A 16,203-nucleotide genomic window follows, 5' to 3' on the forward strand; every position below is an offset into this window, starting at 1 on the left:
AGATCTCGAGCTTCTTGGTCCCTGCTATAAATCTTAAGTTGTAAAAAAAAGTGTAATTCAGTGAGTCAACCTTATTGCAGACTATCAGCTTCAGGTAATGAAGTTAAAACATAAATTAATAGAGCAATCCTCCTTTAATTTGTCAAATAGTATTCATAGATCTAATAAAAATGTACAGGACAGAGCCGAAAGAAGAAGTTGGCAAGAGGCTGTCCGAAGTGGCATGCACTTCTGTACTTTGCTGGGAAGCTGATGGGGAAGGAAAGGGAGCCAGAGCCGCAGGGCACAGAGCGCTTCCTGGAGCCTCTGTCCAGTCCAGGGCAGGGGAAACAAAACAAGACAAAAGGGAAAGATAACCTAAGTGTTGTTGCAAATCTGTAAAAGACTCTGTATTGAAAGTGATCTGACATGATTTTCTCTGGTGTCTGTATTTTTCTTTGTCATCTGTGAAAGCAGCAGTCAGAGCACAGGATGAAGATGGGGCTGATGCCAGCAATGGCCGCACAGACACAAGTTCCTCTAATTCTGTTTCCATCAGTAACTCCATCAGCAGCTGTGAAGTCAGCAAGATTGTAAGGAGCCTTCAGATGCCCCTTGCCTGTCTACGACCATCTCTCCTAATGTGGTTCAGAGCTTTTGCAACCCAGTATTAGCACTGCACTAGCATCCCAGCTGTGATCACATTCAAGGCCTTGTCAGAGCCTCCCTTAATCCTTTTACCAGCATTTTGTTAGAACCATGTTATTAGCCCTTTCCAAAATCACAGAATTGGTTTATGTTTATTTAAAGATATTTCAAAGGTATTTATGACCTCTTGCTGTCTCCTTATGCCATTTCACATTTACTGTTGGAAGAGATTTTCTTTAAAAGCTGCTTTGTAATTTATTTAAGAAAATTTTCAGGGGGGGTTGAGTTCTCTAATGCTTCTTCTATCTATAAGTAACAATGAGTGAGAAAAGGGGTGCAGATCACAGTTGGAAATTTCTGTGTACCATAGCCAGACTATTTCTTCCCTGCTTGCTGTATCCCCATAATCTCCCAAGGTAGATACTCCATTATACATATGTGAGCACTGACACAGCAGGACAAGCAGACAGAGAGAGTGCTCTTGCAGAGTGTTAATAACAAAGAACAAAACATCTTTCTAAAACACTGTGAAAAATGCTGCCCCCAGGAAATTAAAATTATACCCAAGAATAGCCAGGAAAGAACTCCCTGCCACTTGTAATAAGTTTAGCTGGGTAAGGAATATACTTTGGAATATCTGTTGGCTATTTAGATGACTTATACTGTCTTCCCTCTAGTAGAATTCGAGTTTAGTTTCCAGTGTACTAGATTAATAATTTAATCTATGGAGATCTGTATTTTTCTTCCACATTCCTACTATTTATATAAATAAGCATATATACATATTCCGCTTTTCATCCTCTTCCTCATATATGTCAGCTGTGCAACACATATGCCACACATCAAGGGTAAAGTTAAAATTGTTTGGTAAATCAACCTGTCATGCAGTCACAGTAAAAGGTACTGTGCCAGCACACAAGCTGTGCATATTGCTAAAATACTGGAATATATGAATGCTCTTGTGTGTAGCATTCTGCACATCTAGAATCAATTTTTCTTACTGCTCTGTGTGCTTCACCGTGCAGAGTACCACTGGCAAGCTAGCAGGCTAATGCTTCTGTAAGTTAGAAACGACAGCACGTTTAAGACAGATAACATTTCTGTCACTTTTTTTTTTTCAAAAGCAAACCCTGAGAAATCGCAATGACAGTATCATGTCTACCACTCCTGAGCCTCCAGGAAATGATTCAATAGTCAGACGTTGCAAGGAGGATGCCCCTCATTGCAGGTAGGTAGCCCCGCTGGTGAAATATGCCTGGAACCCGTTGTTACAAAGAGATGTCCTTGTGTCTGTCTCTAGTTGGAGAGCTTCTATTAGGCAGCAGGACTAACTTGCCAAACTTCTTCAGGCTTCAGTCCTTCAACCTTCATTTTGTCCAGAACCCTCAGGAGTCTCTGCTAGTTCAGCTGGGATGAATGACACTGATACCACTGCAGCACTGGCGTTTTTAATGTACATAACAAGAAACGGTACTGAAATGGCCAGGCACCAATGCTGTTGGAGAATGTGCTCTACCTTTATAGACTGATATGGCTTTACTTTTTGCTTCCCAGCTCCTTGCTGCCTGTGTCTCTGTCCTTTCCCCTTCTCTCAAAGCCCTTCCGTCTCTGTAAACTGCCAGAATAGAGCAGAGCTGCTTGATTGTCTGTGAGAAGTGGGAGGGGGAGAAGTGGAGGAGGGAGGTGTTTTTTTGTTGGGCTCAGGGCTCTGTATCTCAGCATAGCAATGAGGGGAGAGAGGTGCATTGCCCTCTGCTTCACCTTCTGCTGCAGCTTCCACTTGTGTCGGGTCATGGCCCTGCGGACTTCCCCTGTGACTGAAATCGGATCAGCTGGGGAATGGGAAGTTGTGGCAGAAGGAGAGAGACCTCGCCTGCCTCACAGTCCCCGAAATGGCACTGACCCCTTTTCTAAAAGGTTTATAGCAATGCAATACTTGGACGTACTGTTTTGGTGTTGGTGTCAATAACATCAGTGTTTGTATCAGAAATATCAGAAGACACAAATACATTCCCTAAAGGTCCCAAGCAGGAGAATAGAACAAAGCCCAAGCAAACCAATTTAGAAGAAAGCAATATATGTGGAGGGTTTAGATCTTTATTAGATCTATTTTTTAGATCTAATCTTTATTAGAACTTTATTTAGATTTTTTTATGCTTTTCAAAACAAACCCATCTCTGGCAGACTGATATTTTTGCCTCTCTTTCTCTGTGTAAAGCTTTGCAAGACAGCTTTCCATTGAAGGCATCCTCAGCTAGTTCTCCCACATAATTTTCTAGGCTACTGAGGATTTAGGCAGAGTTTATTCTAGTCTCCCTTAGTTTCTCCTGTATTGTCCTCCAAGCTGCTTTTTTAAGTGGCTTGTGTTAATTCAAGGTGGAGAGAAATGATTTGAATGTTTCATGTTTCAGGTGCTTAACTTGAAAAGCCTTTGACATGCCTGAACATTTAAATATTTGCAGTATATTACAGAATGCAGTAAAGATTACACGGATATTATTCATCTTGTGAACTTATTTCACTACAGCTCTGGCTATATCCTGTTCCATATGTTAAGGCATTGGAAGACTGAGCTGTACTGAAATCTGAAAATTTTCCTCATATTAGATACTCCTTCCCACTGGCATGTGGAAGCAAAAGATACCCTGGAGCAAGGTCTGAATGTGGCCTTACTTTGAGCTAATAATCACTAAAGTCAAGTATTTCAAGAGTATGCCCAAAAGTTCACTGTATTTTATAACTTTATAATTAGCCTGCTAAGGTTTTTAAACTTTTTTGTGAACATAATCCAAAATAATTGCTATTTGCATGCCAAGTTGCAGGTTTCACAGTTCATCTGATCTTGATTTGTGTGAAAAAAAGTGAGATCATAATTTAATGTAGGAAAAGGCATATTATTACCCAGCTTATGCATGGTATAAAAATAGCTGATTCTCCCCACACTGACTGCAAAAATTCACCCTTCACCTGAAGCCAAATATGAGGAATATCAGCTCCACAGGAGACCTACAAATCACGCTGAATAGGTAAAACAACAAGCTGTTATTTAAACAGTTTTGCAACCAAAGGACATGCTTTAATGAAGTCCTTCTAGTGAAGCAGAGAGATCACTCACTTGGCTGACATCCCCAATATCCTTTCAAAAAGATATCCTTTTAAAATTGGTGAATTTTAACTGTTTGTTTTTAAGGCCAACTAATCGAGTCGCTCTTAACAGGAAGGGTTGTGTCAGTGGGAGCTGGACTGGAACCAGAGCCGTGGTATAAGAGTTTCTGTGCAAAAGCTTGGTACATGTTGGCATTCTGTTACTGTAGGTATCTGAGTAACCATGCGAGGTACTATTAAGCTGTTATAAAATGCTTCAAGTACTTTAAATCAAGCAGGTAAATTACTCCTTTACTACTGCACCTCAGGCACTTTCTTTGCATTCACTCTGTCCATCAGTGAGCTTCTGACATTTTTGATCTATCATGGAAAAAACCCCATGCAGCACTGTACATAGAGCAGACATTATGCAACCATTTATCTCAGTGCTGAAGCAGGTGTGGTGTACGTCACATATGAGACCATCAGTCTGAAGCTTCCCTTTGTCTTCAGCAAACTCTTCATTCCTCACTGCTGTTAGCAGTTCTTCCCTCTGAACCTTCTTGCAGCTTCACATGCTTCCCATGTTGGCCGACACATATTGTCTTGATGCAATCTTCCCTGGGCCCACAAGTATGTTACGTGCTTTTTTTTTTTTTTTTTTTTTGCAGCTGCACCATTGTCTGATGCAACACCTTCAACATCTTTCCTTTTCAGAGAAAAAGTTCATTTCAGAACTTAATGAAATCTGCTGAAGTTACAGACCGGATGAAAGCTGCAACAGCTTTTTCTCTCTCTCTCCTCCATTATCTTACACTTTGTTTTTAATTCCAGCCTGGTTGAAGAGGACAATGACAGCTTTGGATATGATGCTTTGGAACTAGATGGTAAGCAAGAGAATATGGTATATAGTATATAGAGGATATAGTATATAGGATATATTTTAACTATGTGATTAGCTCACCAGCTACAGACACTGTCAAATAATCAACTCCTGATGTAAATAAGATAGAACACATAGTCTGAGAAAAAATCAAGTCATTTCATCACAACAAGAAAATAAAGGGTCAACTAGGGGTGAGAATAAGAAAACAGTTATTCCTGAAGAAATAAGTGGGAGAAGAATTAGACTGAATGAGTAGATGGAGGGTGCTAGGCTGAGGTTTGCAGGTTGTTAAGGCCACCTCCAGCCTTAAAATGAGGAAAGCATCAAATTGAGGGAGAAGCTGTCTCAAAAGAGACAGAGCCAGGCTCTTCTGAGTGCTACCCAATGAAAGGACAAGAGGCAATGGGCACAAACTAAAGAACAAGCAATTCCATTTAAACAGAAAACAAAAAAGCTTTTTTACTGTGAGGGTGGTCAAACACTGGAACAGGGTTGTCTAGAGAGCTTGAGTAATCCCCATCCTTGGAGATATTCAAAACCCAACTGGTCAGGTCCTGAGCAGTCTCCTCTGGCTGACCCTACTTTGAGCAGGGGGTTTGACTAGACAGTTTCCAGAGGTCCCTTCCAACTTGCTGTTCTGTGAGAGTGATCAGGCAGTAGCACCAGTAAGCAAGACTGGCGTTCCTTGCCTGTGGACATGTATCATGCCTCTGCATCAGGAATATCCTCCTTCAGCTTTGGCTGAAGAACATGGAAAAACATTCATTTTCCTTTTTTCCATCTTCATCACTCTATCTAGGACTCATTTTCATTCTTGTTAATCTTTTCAGATGACAGTCATGACAGGCAGTCACATGGAGCTCCTTCGGTGCACTCCTCCTCTTCTTCTCATCAGTCAGAAGGCCTGGATGCCTATGAGCTTGAGCATGTCAACTCCATATTTAGAAAGTTCTCTCTGGAAAGGTATTTGAGATGCCAGTTTACCTACCTTGGAGACTGAGGGGAAGGGCTACTGTGGCAGGGATACTCCATTTGTCTATTAGTTGCTGAAGATACAATGGCAGGAATATGGTGTCACAAGTTGTTATTTGACACACATATCTCATGGTGCTGTGCTCAGTCTTTACTTCTTTATGTTGGCAGCAGCATAACATGTTATTTTGGAGCTCTTTCATATCCTATAAACCAATGAAAGTCATCCTAAAATTTAAAAAACTTCAAGGCAGATAAAATGTTCTAGAGACTTTATCCTTGTGATCTTGTTGCCACAGGTTGCTAGGTGAGGTACTATTATACGTCTGAGTTATTCAGTCATGTCAGAGCACTTGAAGCTATCCAGATTCTCTTCTCCAGAACTTACACAGTAATGAGAAGGATTTCTTTCAGAGTCCTTAGATCCTAGTGCTTGCTAACATTAAAGATTTTACTTATATGTCTCTCATTTATCATGCATGCATTGAACTCCAGAGTGGTAACTAAAAACTGAGATAACTAATTGTTTCTTCCTTTCATGAACACAGACCTTTCCGCCCCTCTGTCACGTCTGTTGGTCGCATTAGAAACTCCTGCCATACCATCCAGCGCGTAACACTGAATGGAGACAATCTCAATTCAGAAATCACTCTGGTTGGGGGTAATGATAAAGGGAGCTTTATTAGCTCTGTCAAGACAGGATCACTTGCAGAGAAAGCAGGCCTTCGGGAGGGACACCAAATCCTACTGGTGAGCATAAAATAATCAACAAGCAGTGCTGGATGTCTGTCCACCTACACGCATGCATGCTCACCGCAATATTTTCCTTTGTTTCTTCTTTCATCTTGTATTAATGACAACGCATATGACCTATACAGAGGAAAATCTGCTATTGACTGTGAAAATATGGGAGGATAGTATTTAAAGTCATCCAACACACATGCATGCTTTTGCACTTTACAGTAGCTCTGTATGGAAAAGATTAGGGAACAGATGCTGTATTGTATAGTACAGCTCCTTTGAAAATACTGGAATGGGAGTTGCTCTCGACTTCCTAGTACTGTCCTGCCTACTTAGCTTAGCATGACGACTCCTAAACCATTCTTTAGAGTGGTTTGTCTTGGGACTGGACATGTTATGAACAGAAATGGATGTAGCTGCAATATGAATGGGAAGAAGGGCCACACAGCTGCATAGCTATACCTGGCATCACATAAACTGGAGTTCAGTGGTGCTTCTTCTAAGATACTCTTTGCTTAGTTTTGTCTCCATTGCCAATGTTCCCAAACTATTTTCCTATTAAAATGCTTCTAAGGGGGGAAAAAAACCCCACAACTTATATTCCTGCACTACTTACTACTGAGAAGTGTGGGATTGTCAAAGAGCTGCAGTTCTGTTGACTGCTAGCATTCCTAATGTGAGAGAAAATAAATAATTAGAATGTAATCTGCATCCTGATAGCAAAGTATCTGCATTGCTTAATCAGAAAAAGATTATGGTGCTTAACAAAAAAAGATTGAACCTGCACTGGAGAGTAATATTTCTTTCATATCTAGTTGGAGGGCTGCATCAGAGGGGAAAATCAGAGTGTTCCCTTGGATACTTGCACAAAGGAAGAAGTTCACTGGACAATTCAGAGGTGCAGTGGTCCAGTAACACTCCAGTATAAATCAAATCACGAAGGTAAGACCAAAAGTATTTCTCATCTCAGATAGTCCCAGGTCTATTATACTAACTTGTCTGGATGAGAACGACAGAACCAGAGTATCCTTTGTGTTGGTACAAATCTGAAGCATGCCCACTGGTGTTAATTATAGCTACTCTGTGTAACTGCTCCAGCTCTTAGCTTTGTGGCTGAGAACAAAAAAAGCCCATATGCTTGTCACTACAGGACTCTGAAGAATTTACATAGTGGGCCAATAATGACATGACTCACAAAACACATTCAAGCTTATTTTTATGTACAGTTTTCTGTAACACAATGTGGTGAGCTGAAGTCGATTTAGCATTTACCTGACGGAGTTGACCAGTTTATTGCCTTTGTGGCTTTATCTTATCTTTAACAGCTGGAGTTCATGAGTGGTGAATGGAATTTGATTTTAGTGTTCATGGCCTGTAATGATAATTTCAGGTTATGGATCAAAAATTACATTCTAAAATCCATTTTTTTACTGGTGTATATAAATTTGCGGGGGTTTTTTTAAACGCTGCTTAGAGAATTTCAGCTGCATAGATCACATTGGAAGTGATGTCTTTGATTTTCTTTGATGTTTTCAAAGGTAAAAAAGACTATTGCAATTTTTTTTGAGCACCACTTAACTGCAGATAAAGCAAGTTATAGATTGTGGGAGTGTCAATTAGAGCTAATAGTAAGGGGAATAGCTTGTCATTAAAACTGGTAGCAGAACTCAAGCTGTACTTACAGTATAGAGCTATAGCTGTGTCTGCATCTTTGCTGGGAAGTTCTGTTTCACAGGTCATGTGCGGAGTATTGAAAATGGAGTTACCTAAAAGTATCATTATAATGAGAATATTCTCACAGATTCTGATACCAGCAGCATGAGCTGTTTCTGAATCAATGCCCCGTTAACGTCTTTAAGGTGCCGGCCTGGAACCTTGTTGTAACCTGTGTAACTAGCACTCTGGAAGTATAAACCCTTTCTCGGAGGACCCTCAGAAGTTTGTGCTGTGTGCTGCGCCCAGAGGATGCCCAGGAGTGCAGCAGTACTGAGGTCTGACCATGCTTCCCCTTCCTCCCACGCTGCAGGGTACCGGAAGCTGCTGTCAGATCTGGAAGAAGGGCTGATCACATCGGGGGACTCATTTCATATCCGCTTGAATCTGAACATCTCCAGCCAGCTGGACTGCTGTTCCCTGTCAGTGAAGTGTGATGAGATTGTTCATATTCTGGACACCATGTACCAGGGGAAGTGTGAGTGGCTGTGTGCCAGAGTTGATCCGTTCAGCGACAGGGACCTGGAGATGGGGACCATTCCCAGCTACAGCCGGTGAGTGTAATGCTGAGTGACCACAACTGAGAGCAGTGGTTCTGTAAACCGGGAAATTAATGACTGCCGTAAGGAAGGAGGTATATGTCTTAATTTCTGACATAAGGCCTGGTGATGTTAAACTGTAATATGAGCTATAAAGCTTTAGAAAGGAGACTCCAGGTATTACCTGAAAGAATAATGTGGGTTACTCAAAAAGTATCATAGGAAAATATGCCATGGAGATTCTTTAATCCTAAACTGCACTGCAGTCCTGCTCATTATTTTGTTCCTGCATTTCCTGTGTGGTTCAGTCAGGCCTCACTGTATTTCTATTTAATCTTTTCTGTAGGCACAGACCCATTGCAATCCAGCTTTCTTCTGAGTGGTTTCAAAGTTACCTTGATGTATGTGATTCCATCCTTTCTTTCAGAGCCCAGCAACTTCTTTTGGTGAAGCTGCAGCGGTTGATGCACAGAGGAAGCAAGGATGAGACGGAAAGCTCATACAATACCCTTCGGGCACTCCGGGTAAGTATCTACAAACAAGGTCTTTTTAACACCTGATAGTGCACTGCTACTTGTTGTTCATTATGTTAATTTTACAGAAAGCCCTGTTTGCACTCTGTGTAGGTTTTGATTGTGCCAGGCAATGGGCACCTTATGTTTGCTTTAAATAATATCATCCCTGGCAATGGATCTAGCTCTGGCACACTGTTAACCCTTCCAGCTATGAGGGAGTACACTTTGAAAGTCTAATACCTGTTCTGTGTCTTAATTAATTCTTTTCATTCTTCTCTGCCTCTAAGCCTCTAATGCATCACCATATCCACATGGGGAAGAAGCTGTGTCCTTGGAGTTAGTAATCAGAATTATTTCTCTTCTACTATGAACAAGCATCTAATCCACAGAGTTATCATTGTCCCATATGAGAAAGACCTGCCTCTTCCAACCTATACAGTATGGAGATAAGTGGGATTATCAGGTCTTCACATACAACAGCCGTGCCAGTTTCTCCTTTTCCTTCGGTTAAAATAATTTGATTTTTTTTCTTTAGACTCAAGAATTCCATCTTTACATTACAATTAAAAACTAACTTCCTGGTGTATTAGTTACCATAAGTTATTTTTAGAGCCTGGGAGACGTATATGCCTCTAACATTTGCAGAGACACTGTAGCCAGTGCTTGTATTTGATTTCAGTCAAGGTTAAGTGTCACACATTCCTTCTGTACTTCAGTCCCCACTGATCAAAGGGACAGAGATCACTGGCAGAGATGTTAGTGAAAGCAAAAGCTTTGCATGCTATTTCTTGGTGCAGAAATTACCTCTTTCAATAAGCTGTGGAGAGCAGTCTCCTGTGAAGAAAGGGACATGGAAGAGCAGTAACAGAAGCGGTGTTTCTCAGCAGAGGCCATGCTATGTCTACAGTTTGCTTAGAACATTGTATTTGGGATAGATATCAATCAATCACTATCCCTTTTATTGGACATATAACATACCTGCTTTTGCTTGTTCTGTTTCTTGAATGCTGTGATTTAAAAAAAAAAAAAAAAAAAAAAAAAAAAGGAAAAAAAGGAAAAAAAGAGGGAGGGAAAGAAAAATTCCTGTGTTATTTTTCACTAGAATACATTGCAGCCAGAGGAGCCTGCCCCACCGAATGACCCAAAGGCCAGTCCTCGCCTATCCAGAGCAAGCTTTCTTTTGGGCCAAATATTACAGGTAATAAAGTTCAAATCCTCAATGCAATGTCTGAAATAGTGGATCTGAACAGCAGATTTTCTCAGGCTATCCTAATTTCCCCAGAAACCCCACCTCAGGTATAGAGGTTGTATCGGGATTTATTCCTGTCAAAAAGAGATTTAATATATGAAAAGGATGAATGGGTTGTGTTTTCTAACTGCTCTTGTGGCATGGGGTATTTATTTTTAAGTGCATGCCTTCCATTACTGATGTAGCTTGATGAATCAAACATGTCTGCTGAGAGGCTGAAATGTGTTTTGCTTGAACCATAAGGACAAATCCATTGGGCTTGGCCAAATCCCCAAACCTCTGTGAGATAAAGTTCCATCAGAAAATTGTCCTTTAATTGTAGGTCAGTGACTCTGAGAGTGACAGAGACTGTGTGAGTGAAAGATAAAGTCTTGTGAAGGAAGATGGCTGTGAAGGTTAGCAAATACACAGGAGGATGAATTAATATTTGGATAGAGGAAGAGTTGGGTGGATGAGGAATGAGAGCATGAAGCCAACTTCTTGGTGTAAAAATGTGCCATTTGGGACCTTTTAAGTCTCTCTAGTACAGCAAAGAAGAGGCAGAGTTTTGGGTATAACCTGTGATACATTTGTGCAGATACTCAGAGCGGGTATGTTACTCTGCTGAGGACATATCAGTGCTTGTACTGGTGATAGCAGGGAGCTCTGTGAAGAAAAAAACATGCTGCTTAAGAGCAGAGAACAAAAGAAGAAATCCCAGAGGGGATTAACAAAAGCTCTGAATCAGATCTATGATATTTAAAGAGCCTTAGAATTCAGTCAACAGATCCATGGAGTCTTGTCTTTGATAGACATAGGTAATTCAGATCTCGTAGATAACAAGTGTGGGCTGATGAATACATGGGAGAATAAAAGATGTAAGAAATGAGGGTCAAATCTCTTTGTTCACCTTTGCAGTTTGTCAGTAGGTCTGAAAACAAATATAAGCGTATGAATAGCAATGAGCGAGTCCGTATCGTCACTGGCTGGCCCTCTGGTCTGGCACGGACCTCATCTGAAGCAAAGAAGCCATTGCCTGATAAGCTGGAAGGTATGGATATAAAATAGAAATAGCTTTTACACACATGGCACTGATAGAAAGGCCTATGTAAAGGTCTATGTAACAACATGGCTGTGAAAATTGTCATAGGTCTTTCCTATTACTAGCATCTGTGTTCTACTCTGCAAAAATTCTACACCATTTGTGAGCAAAACTGATCTTGCTAAAAGTGCTTGGGGCAATAAGCCTTCATGAGCAAGTTCAGGACACTGAAGCTTCCTGTTTAGTTGGCTGTTCTTCCTAGGTGCTTTCTTGCTCTTTGTCCAAAAACATTTAACTTGAAGTCAAGCTAAAACACAGAAAGATTCTCCAAGCAACTGTCCTGTTAAACTATGAAATAATCTCTTGAAAGCAAAAGTCACTTGAATTATTTAGTATTAGGTTGGACATCATGCTACTAGATATATAGTGAGGACAACCCTGGCAAAAGAGAAATGAGGAATAGTATGACTAACCTTGTCACTTCTGGTTCATGTGTTTCTTCTTCTTTTTCTCCTAATACTGATGGAGAGGAAACCAGAGGATAAATGTCTTGTTCTTTACTCAGATTTGGATTCCGAAAGTGAAATCAATAAGAGGCTCAGTCTGATCCCTTATAGCTTGGTGAGACCAATCCACTGTGAGCGCAGGCGCCCAGTACTTTTCACTCCCACCATGCTTGCCAAGACCTTGGTACAGAAGCTTCTCAACTCCGGAGGTGCCCTTGAATTCAACATATGCAAGCCAGGTAATGGGATAAGAGAGGACCATGACTGTTAACCCTCAGTGTTGGAAATATGAACATACATATGTGTGCACACGTAGGGGCGTGTACATGTGATAGCTGCGTGAGGTACTTCAAGTCACATCAGTTATGTGTCACTACAAATCCTGCTTTTTGAGAGTATCTGAGATATTTGAACGTTTTTGAGACGGCCAGTGCACATGGTTATGAGAGTCACCATGTCTATGAATATTATCCATGTGTATGCTGTGTGGTTGCTAGGATGCCCCTGAGAGACTGAAATGCTGTGAGTGCTCTTTCTGTTTGCATACTGTTTGCATACTGCATATCTAGGCAATGTGAAATTTTGATTAATTTGTTTCTAGTATTTGCTATTATGAGGAATATCTTCCCTAGAGCAACTTTAGGTTTCTATCTCATCCAAGGCTATGAAGATTGTGCATTTGATCTACCCGAAAGACTGATTTTCTTCCATGCTAAGTATTTACTATTAAAGCAATATGCAGTACTGTGATTGCTATAGGGCAGGATTGTATACAACACAGCATTAAACATAGCTGATGTTTCATTTTTACACTAATATTGAATACCCACTGCATAGTATGCAGTCTTACAGTTATCCAGACAGAGAAACGGAAAAGTTAAGTATTATAATAAATATCCCCTGTCTTGCAACATAAAACAAAAGCTTTGATGTAGAGCGGCAATTCACGAGGGGGCCAGTATCACACATTGCAACCTAAGCCAAATTTTCTGAAACTTTAAACACAAATGTTGCAACACTAAATCCTTGTTTTAGGAGCCTACACTGAAGAGACCTTCTTTTTTTAGCACTTCTCAGCATCCCTGAAATGTTACTATATAACATTAGGTGCTGGAATTGTATTTACTGTTTTAATTTAATGCCTTCACAGTGTTGTAGTAATTGCCCAAGGACTCATTGGTGCAGGATATAGCTGAGATGCTCAGCTGTGATCAGATTAGGCTTTAATTGAATTCAATGGAAGAAATGAGGCAGCTGTTAAGACAATTCATTGCTCGTCTTCTTTCCCTGAACCATCCTTACATCCTATGTGAAGTACTACTGGATAGTTTTCTAGGTGTTCTGTGGTTGTAATCTTGATTTTGTCCTCATCCACGTCTCTTTCCAGATGTTGTAACAAAGGAGGAGTTCTTAAGGAAGCAAAGAACAGAGACTATCATCTTCAGCAGGGAAAAGAATTTGAACACATATGAATGTATTGTACCTGCCAATATTGAGGCTGTCACTGCCAAGGTGCTCAGAGTACTCTGTATCCCTTCGATCAGCTGTCTGTCAGTCTGTCTGCAGTGTGTGTTTCTTCTTGAATAGGATACTGACCAATTTACAGTTGCATGTTCTCTCTTGTCCACCTTCAATCTCAGATTTGTATTTATTCCCTCAAATGGCTTTTATTTGTGCTCTTGCTTTTCCTTTTCTTTCTCATGCTCAGCCATATGCTTTTATATTCTCGCTCATTCCCTGGGATGGCCCACACTGATGCAGCAAAAATTCAGTTCCTTCTTATATCATAAGTATATATGAATGTGCAAAAGAGTAAGAGATACAAGGACCTAGACAAAAGAAAGGATAGCCTGAAACACAGACATGGGGTTGTACAGTACAAAGTTAACAATGTCAGAGTACAGTATCAGGTATCCAGTAGAGTAGATTTGATGGGCAGCATGAAATAAAGGAGAATTAAAGTGATGGTTTTTTCTCTTACAAGTAGTTGCAGATGTTCTCTCTGAACAAAGAGCAAGTATGCCTGTTTATGTATATATGTAAAACTGGTATTTTATAATAGTCTTTATCTTTAAATCAATCCATTTCTGTTTAAAACCTTTTCAGAAAGCTATTAAGCTCAGCTGTTATTTGACTGACTAGTTGTAAACCAGTAGGAGGAGTTTGGACTTCAAATGTATATGTGATTAAAAGGTTTTAAATCAGTACAGTGGTAAATGGAGAGCTTTTCAGCTGACCCCGTAAGGTATGGATACCTTTATCTCTAGATTCCACAGCAGTGAATGTTCCTTTGTAACACTGTTATGACTTTGTTTTTAGAACAGGCATTGTCTCTTGGAAGCTGGAATAAGCTGCACAAAGGATTTAATCAAAGCCAAGATATATCCTATTGTTCTCTTTATCAGAGTCTCAGAGAAAAACATCAAGAGGTTCAGGTAACATATCAAACCTTTTGCATATTTGATATTCCGTCTTATTCAGTGAATAATTCTCAAGTCCAATAATGTTCTCACTGAGAGAAATAAAGAACCTCTTCTCTCTTCATCTGGTGCTTCTATGTGCATTATTTCCTCCCATGACTCCTCCAGATCTTACAACCAGAGAAAGTAGGAATTCCCCAAATCTAGCATTCTTTCACTGTCACTGATGGGAATGAGCATTGTGGGAGGATGAGACTGAAGAATATGTGGTTTTCTCCATGCTCAGCACTCCCACAGCATTTCTTAAGGTAATGCTAGCTGGAAGAGGAAAGGTCGTAAACACTTGCACTCTCCCTACATTCAATCCTCTTAAATTGTTTCCCCATAGCAAATATTTTTCCTTGGGGGCAGCATGGAGATACGGGGGGGATAGACCTGGAGTAGCTGTATTCTCCACTGCTTTTATTGCTTGTATATAGTCAGTAGAAAATAAATTCTTGATGGGTCAGCTGGGACTACAGGATTAACTTAAAATGTAAGACATTTATTTTTGGTCTGCTTATTTGATACAGGAAACTATTGCCAAAGCCGGAGACTGAAGATGAGTTTTTACGTATGTGCCGTCTGAAGGAGAAAGAACTGGAAGCACTGCCATGTCTTTATGCCTCTGTAGAGGCAGATGCATGGAGCAGTATTGAAGATCTTATCCGAACAATAAAAGACAGGATCGGAGAAGAGCAGCGTAAAACCATCTGGATAGATGAAGATCAGCTATAAAAAACAATAAGCAAAATGGGGCTCTTTGGTGACAAAAAGACATATCCAGGTGGAGCAGGGGCTCACAGAATTCTGTGATTAGGTGCCCAGTGCTCACTCCTGTTTCACCCTTGCTGGCTGGGGACTTCCTGCTGGCAGAATGCATGTATGGAATGGAACTGGAGCTGTGTTAAATAGCCGATGTCTCAGATGCTGAGGATCTAGGATATAGGTCAGACCACAGCCACCACCACCACTTCTGTCCCACCAGCATTTCTTAAGGGACAGCAGCTGTTTAACATGTGAGAAGGACAAAGATCTTGAGAGGGAGCTTGGAGTAATTTATTATGTTAAAAAAATAGATCTCCTTTGGCTCATTGAAAACTTCTGATGAGACCAGATAAGTGGAATCTAAGAGAATTAAGCATGGGGATTGGGCTAAAGGGTATGAAATTGAGATGTGCCACACACACACCCTGAGGTGAGATTCTGAGCACACCCAATTAAGGAAGCTGAAGGGAGATCGGTAGCAACAGCAACACTACTGCTGATGGCTGTAGCAGTAACCCTGTTCCTCCATAACCATTTTAATCAGAAGAGAAGAAAATATCTATTATTCCTGGCATTAATTAAAACGACAATTTTCCCTTCCTTTTAAAACCTCAGTTTTATTTAACAGTTTTGCAGGTTTCCTTTGTAGTCCTGGCACTTACAGGAAAATAGACTCCACTGTCCCAGTGGCACATCAGATCTTTCCAGATCTACCAGTGTTTCATTTAGCTTATCCCTACCTCTGTATTGTATTCATTTATACATCTCTCAATTTTTAACATTTTTCACTTGTGGAAAACACCATGGTGCCTTCTCCAGACAACAGGTTTCTCTGTTTCTCCACTGAAATCTGTATTTCTGTACAACATCATTGCCTGCCAACATGCCTGCTCTCAACAGGAGGGACTGTTCTGAGAAGAAGAAAAGGGGAATTTCATAAGCCAGTAATCGCTGTGAGCCACTCAGTCCTTGACCTCTCTGCCATGATTGACAGCAAGGAGACCAGCAAGCATCACACTGTGCTGTGGCCAAGCAGGATAATATTTTCAAAAGTGTGTGCATGACTTAGAAGACCACATCCCATTTTCAAAAGCACTTAACTCTTCAGAGAGATTAAGTTCCA

At 40.6% G+C, this 16,203-nt stretch overlaps 1 protein-coding gene across 1 annotated transcript in view; it reads left to right on the forward strand.

The window, feature by feature from the left end:
* Positions 1–15,066, forward strand: part of CARD11 (caspase recruitment domain family member 11) — a 49,470-nt gene extending 34,404 nt beyond the window's left edge. Inside the window, exons 14-27 of the mRNA XM_074919703.1 lie at positions 457–572; positions 1,752–1,855; positions 4,546–4,598; positions 5,428–5,560; positions 6,118–6,319; positions 7,126–7,252; positions 8,337–8,577; positions 8,990–9,086; positions 10,180–10,275; positions 11,224–11,356; positions 11,913–12,092; positions 13,241–13,365; positions 14,173–14,288; positions 14,846–15,066. Coding sequence (XP_074775804.1) covers positions 457–572; positions 1,752–1,855; positions 4,546–4,598; positions 5,428–5,560; positions 6,118–6,319; positions 7,126–7,252; positions 8,337–8,577; positions 8,990–9,086; positions 10,180–10,275; positions 11,224–11,356; positions 11,913–12,092; positions 13,241–13,365; positions 14,173–14,288; positions 14,846–15,050 — 1,928 coding nt within the window. The 3' untranslated portion in view covers positions 15,051–15,066. The remainder of the gene's footprint in view (positions 1–456; positions 573–1,751; positions 1,856–4,545; positions 4,599–5,427; positions 5,561–6,117; positions 6,320–7,125; positions 7,253–8,336; positions 8,578–8,989; positions 9,087–10,179; positions 10,276–11,223; positions 11,357–11,912; positions 12,093–13,240; positions 13,366–14,172; positions 14,289–14,845) is intronic.
* The last annotated feature ends 1,137 nt before the right edge of the window (positions 15,067–16,203 follow it).

The sequence above is a fragment of the Athene noctua genome, chromosome 15, assembly GCF_965140245.1.
Source record: "Athene noctua chromosome 15, bAthNoc1.hap1.1, whole genome shotgun sequence".
NCBI lineage: Eukaryota > Metazoa > Chordata > Aves > Strigiformes > Strigidae > Athene > Athene noctua.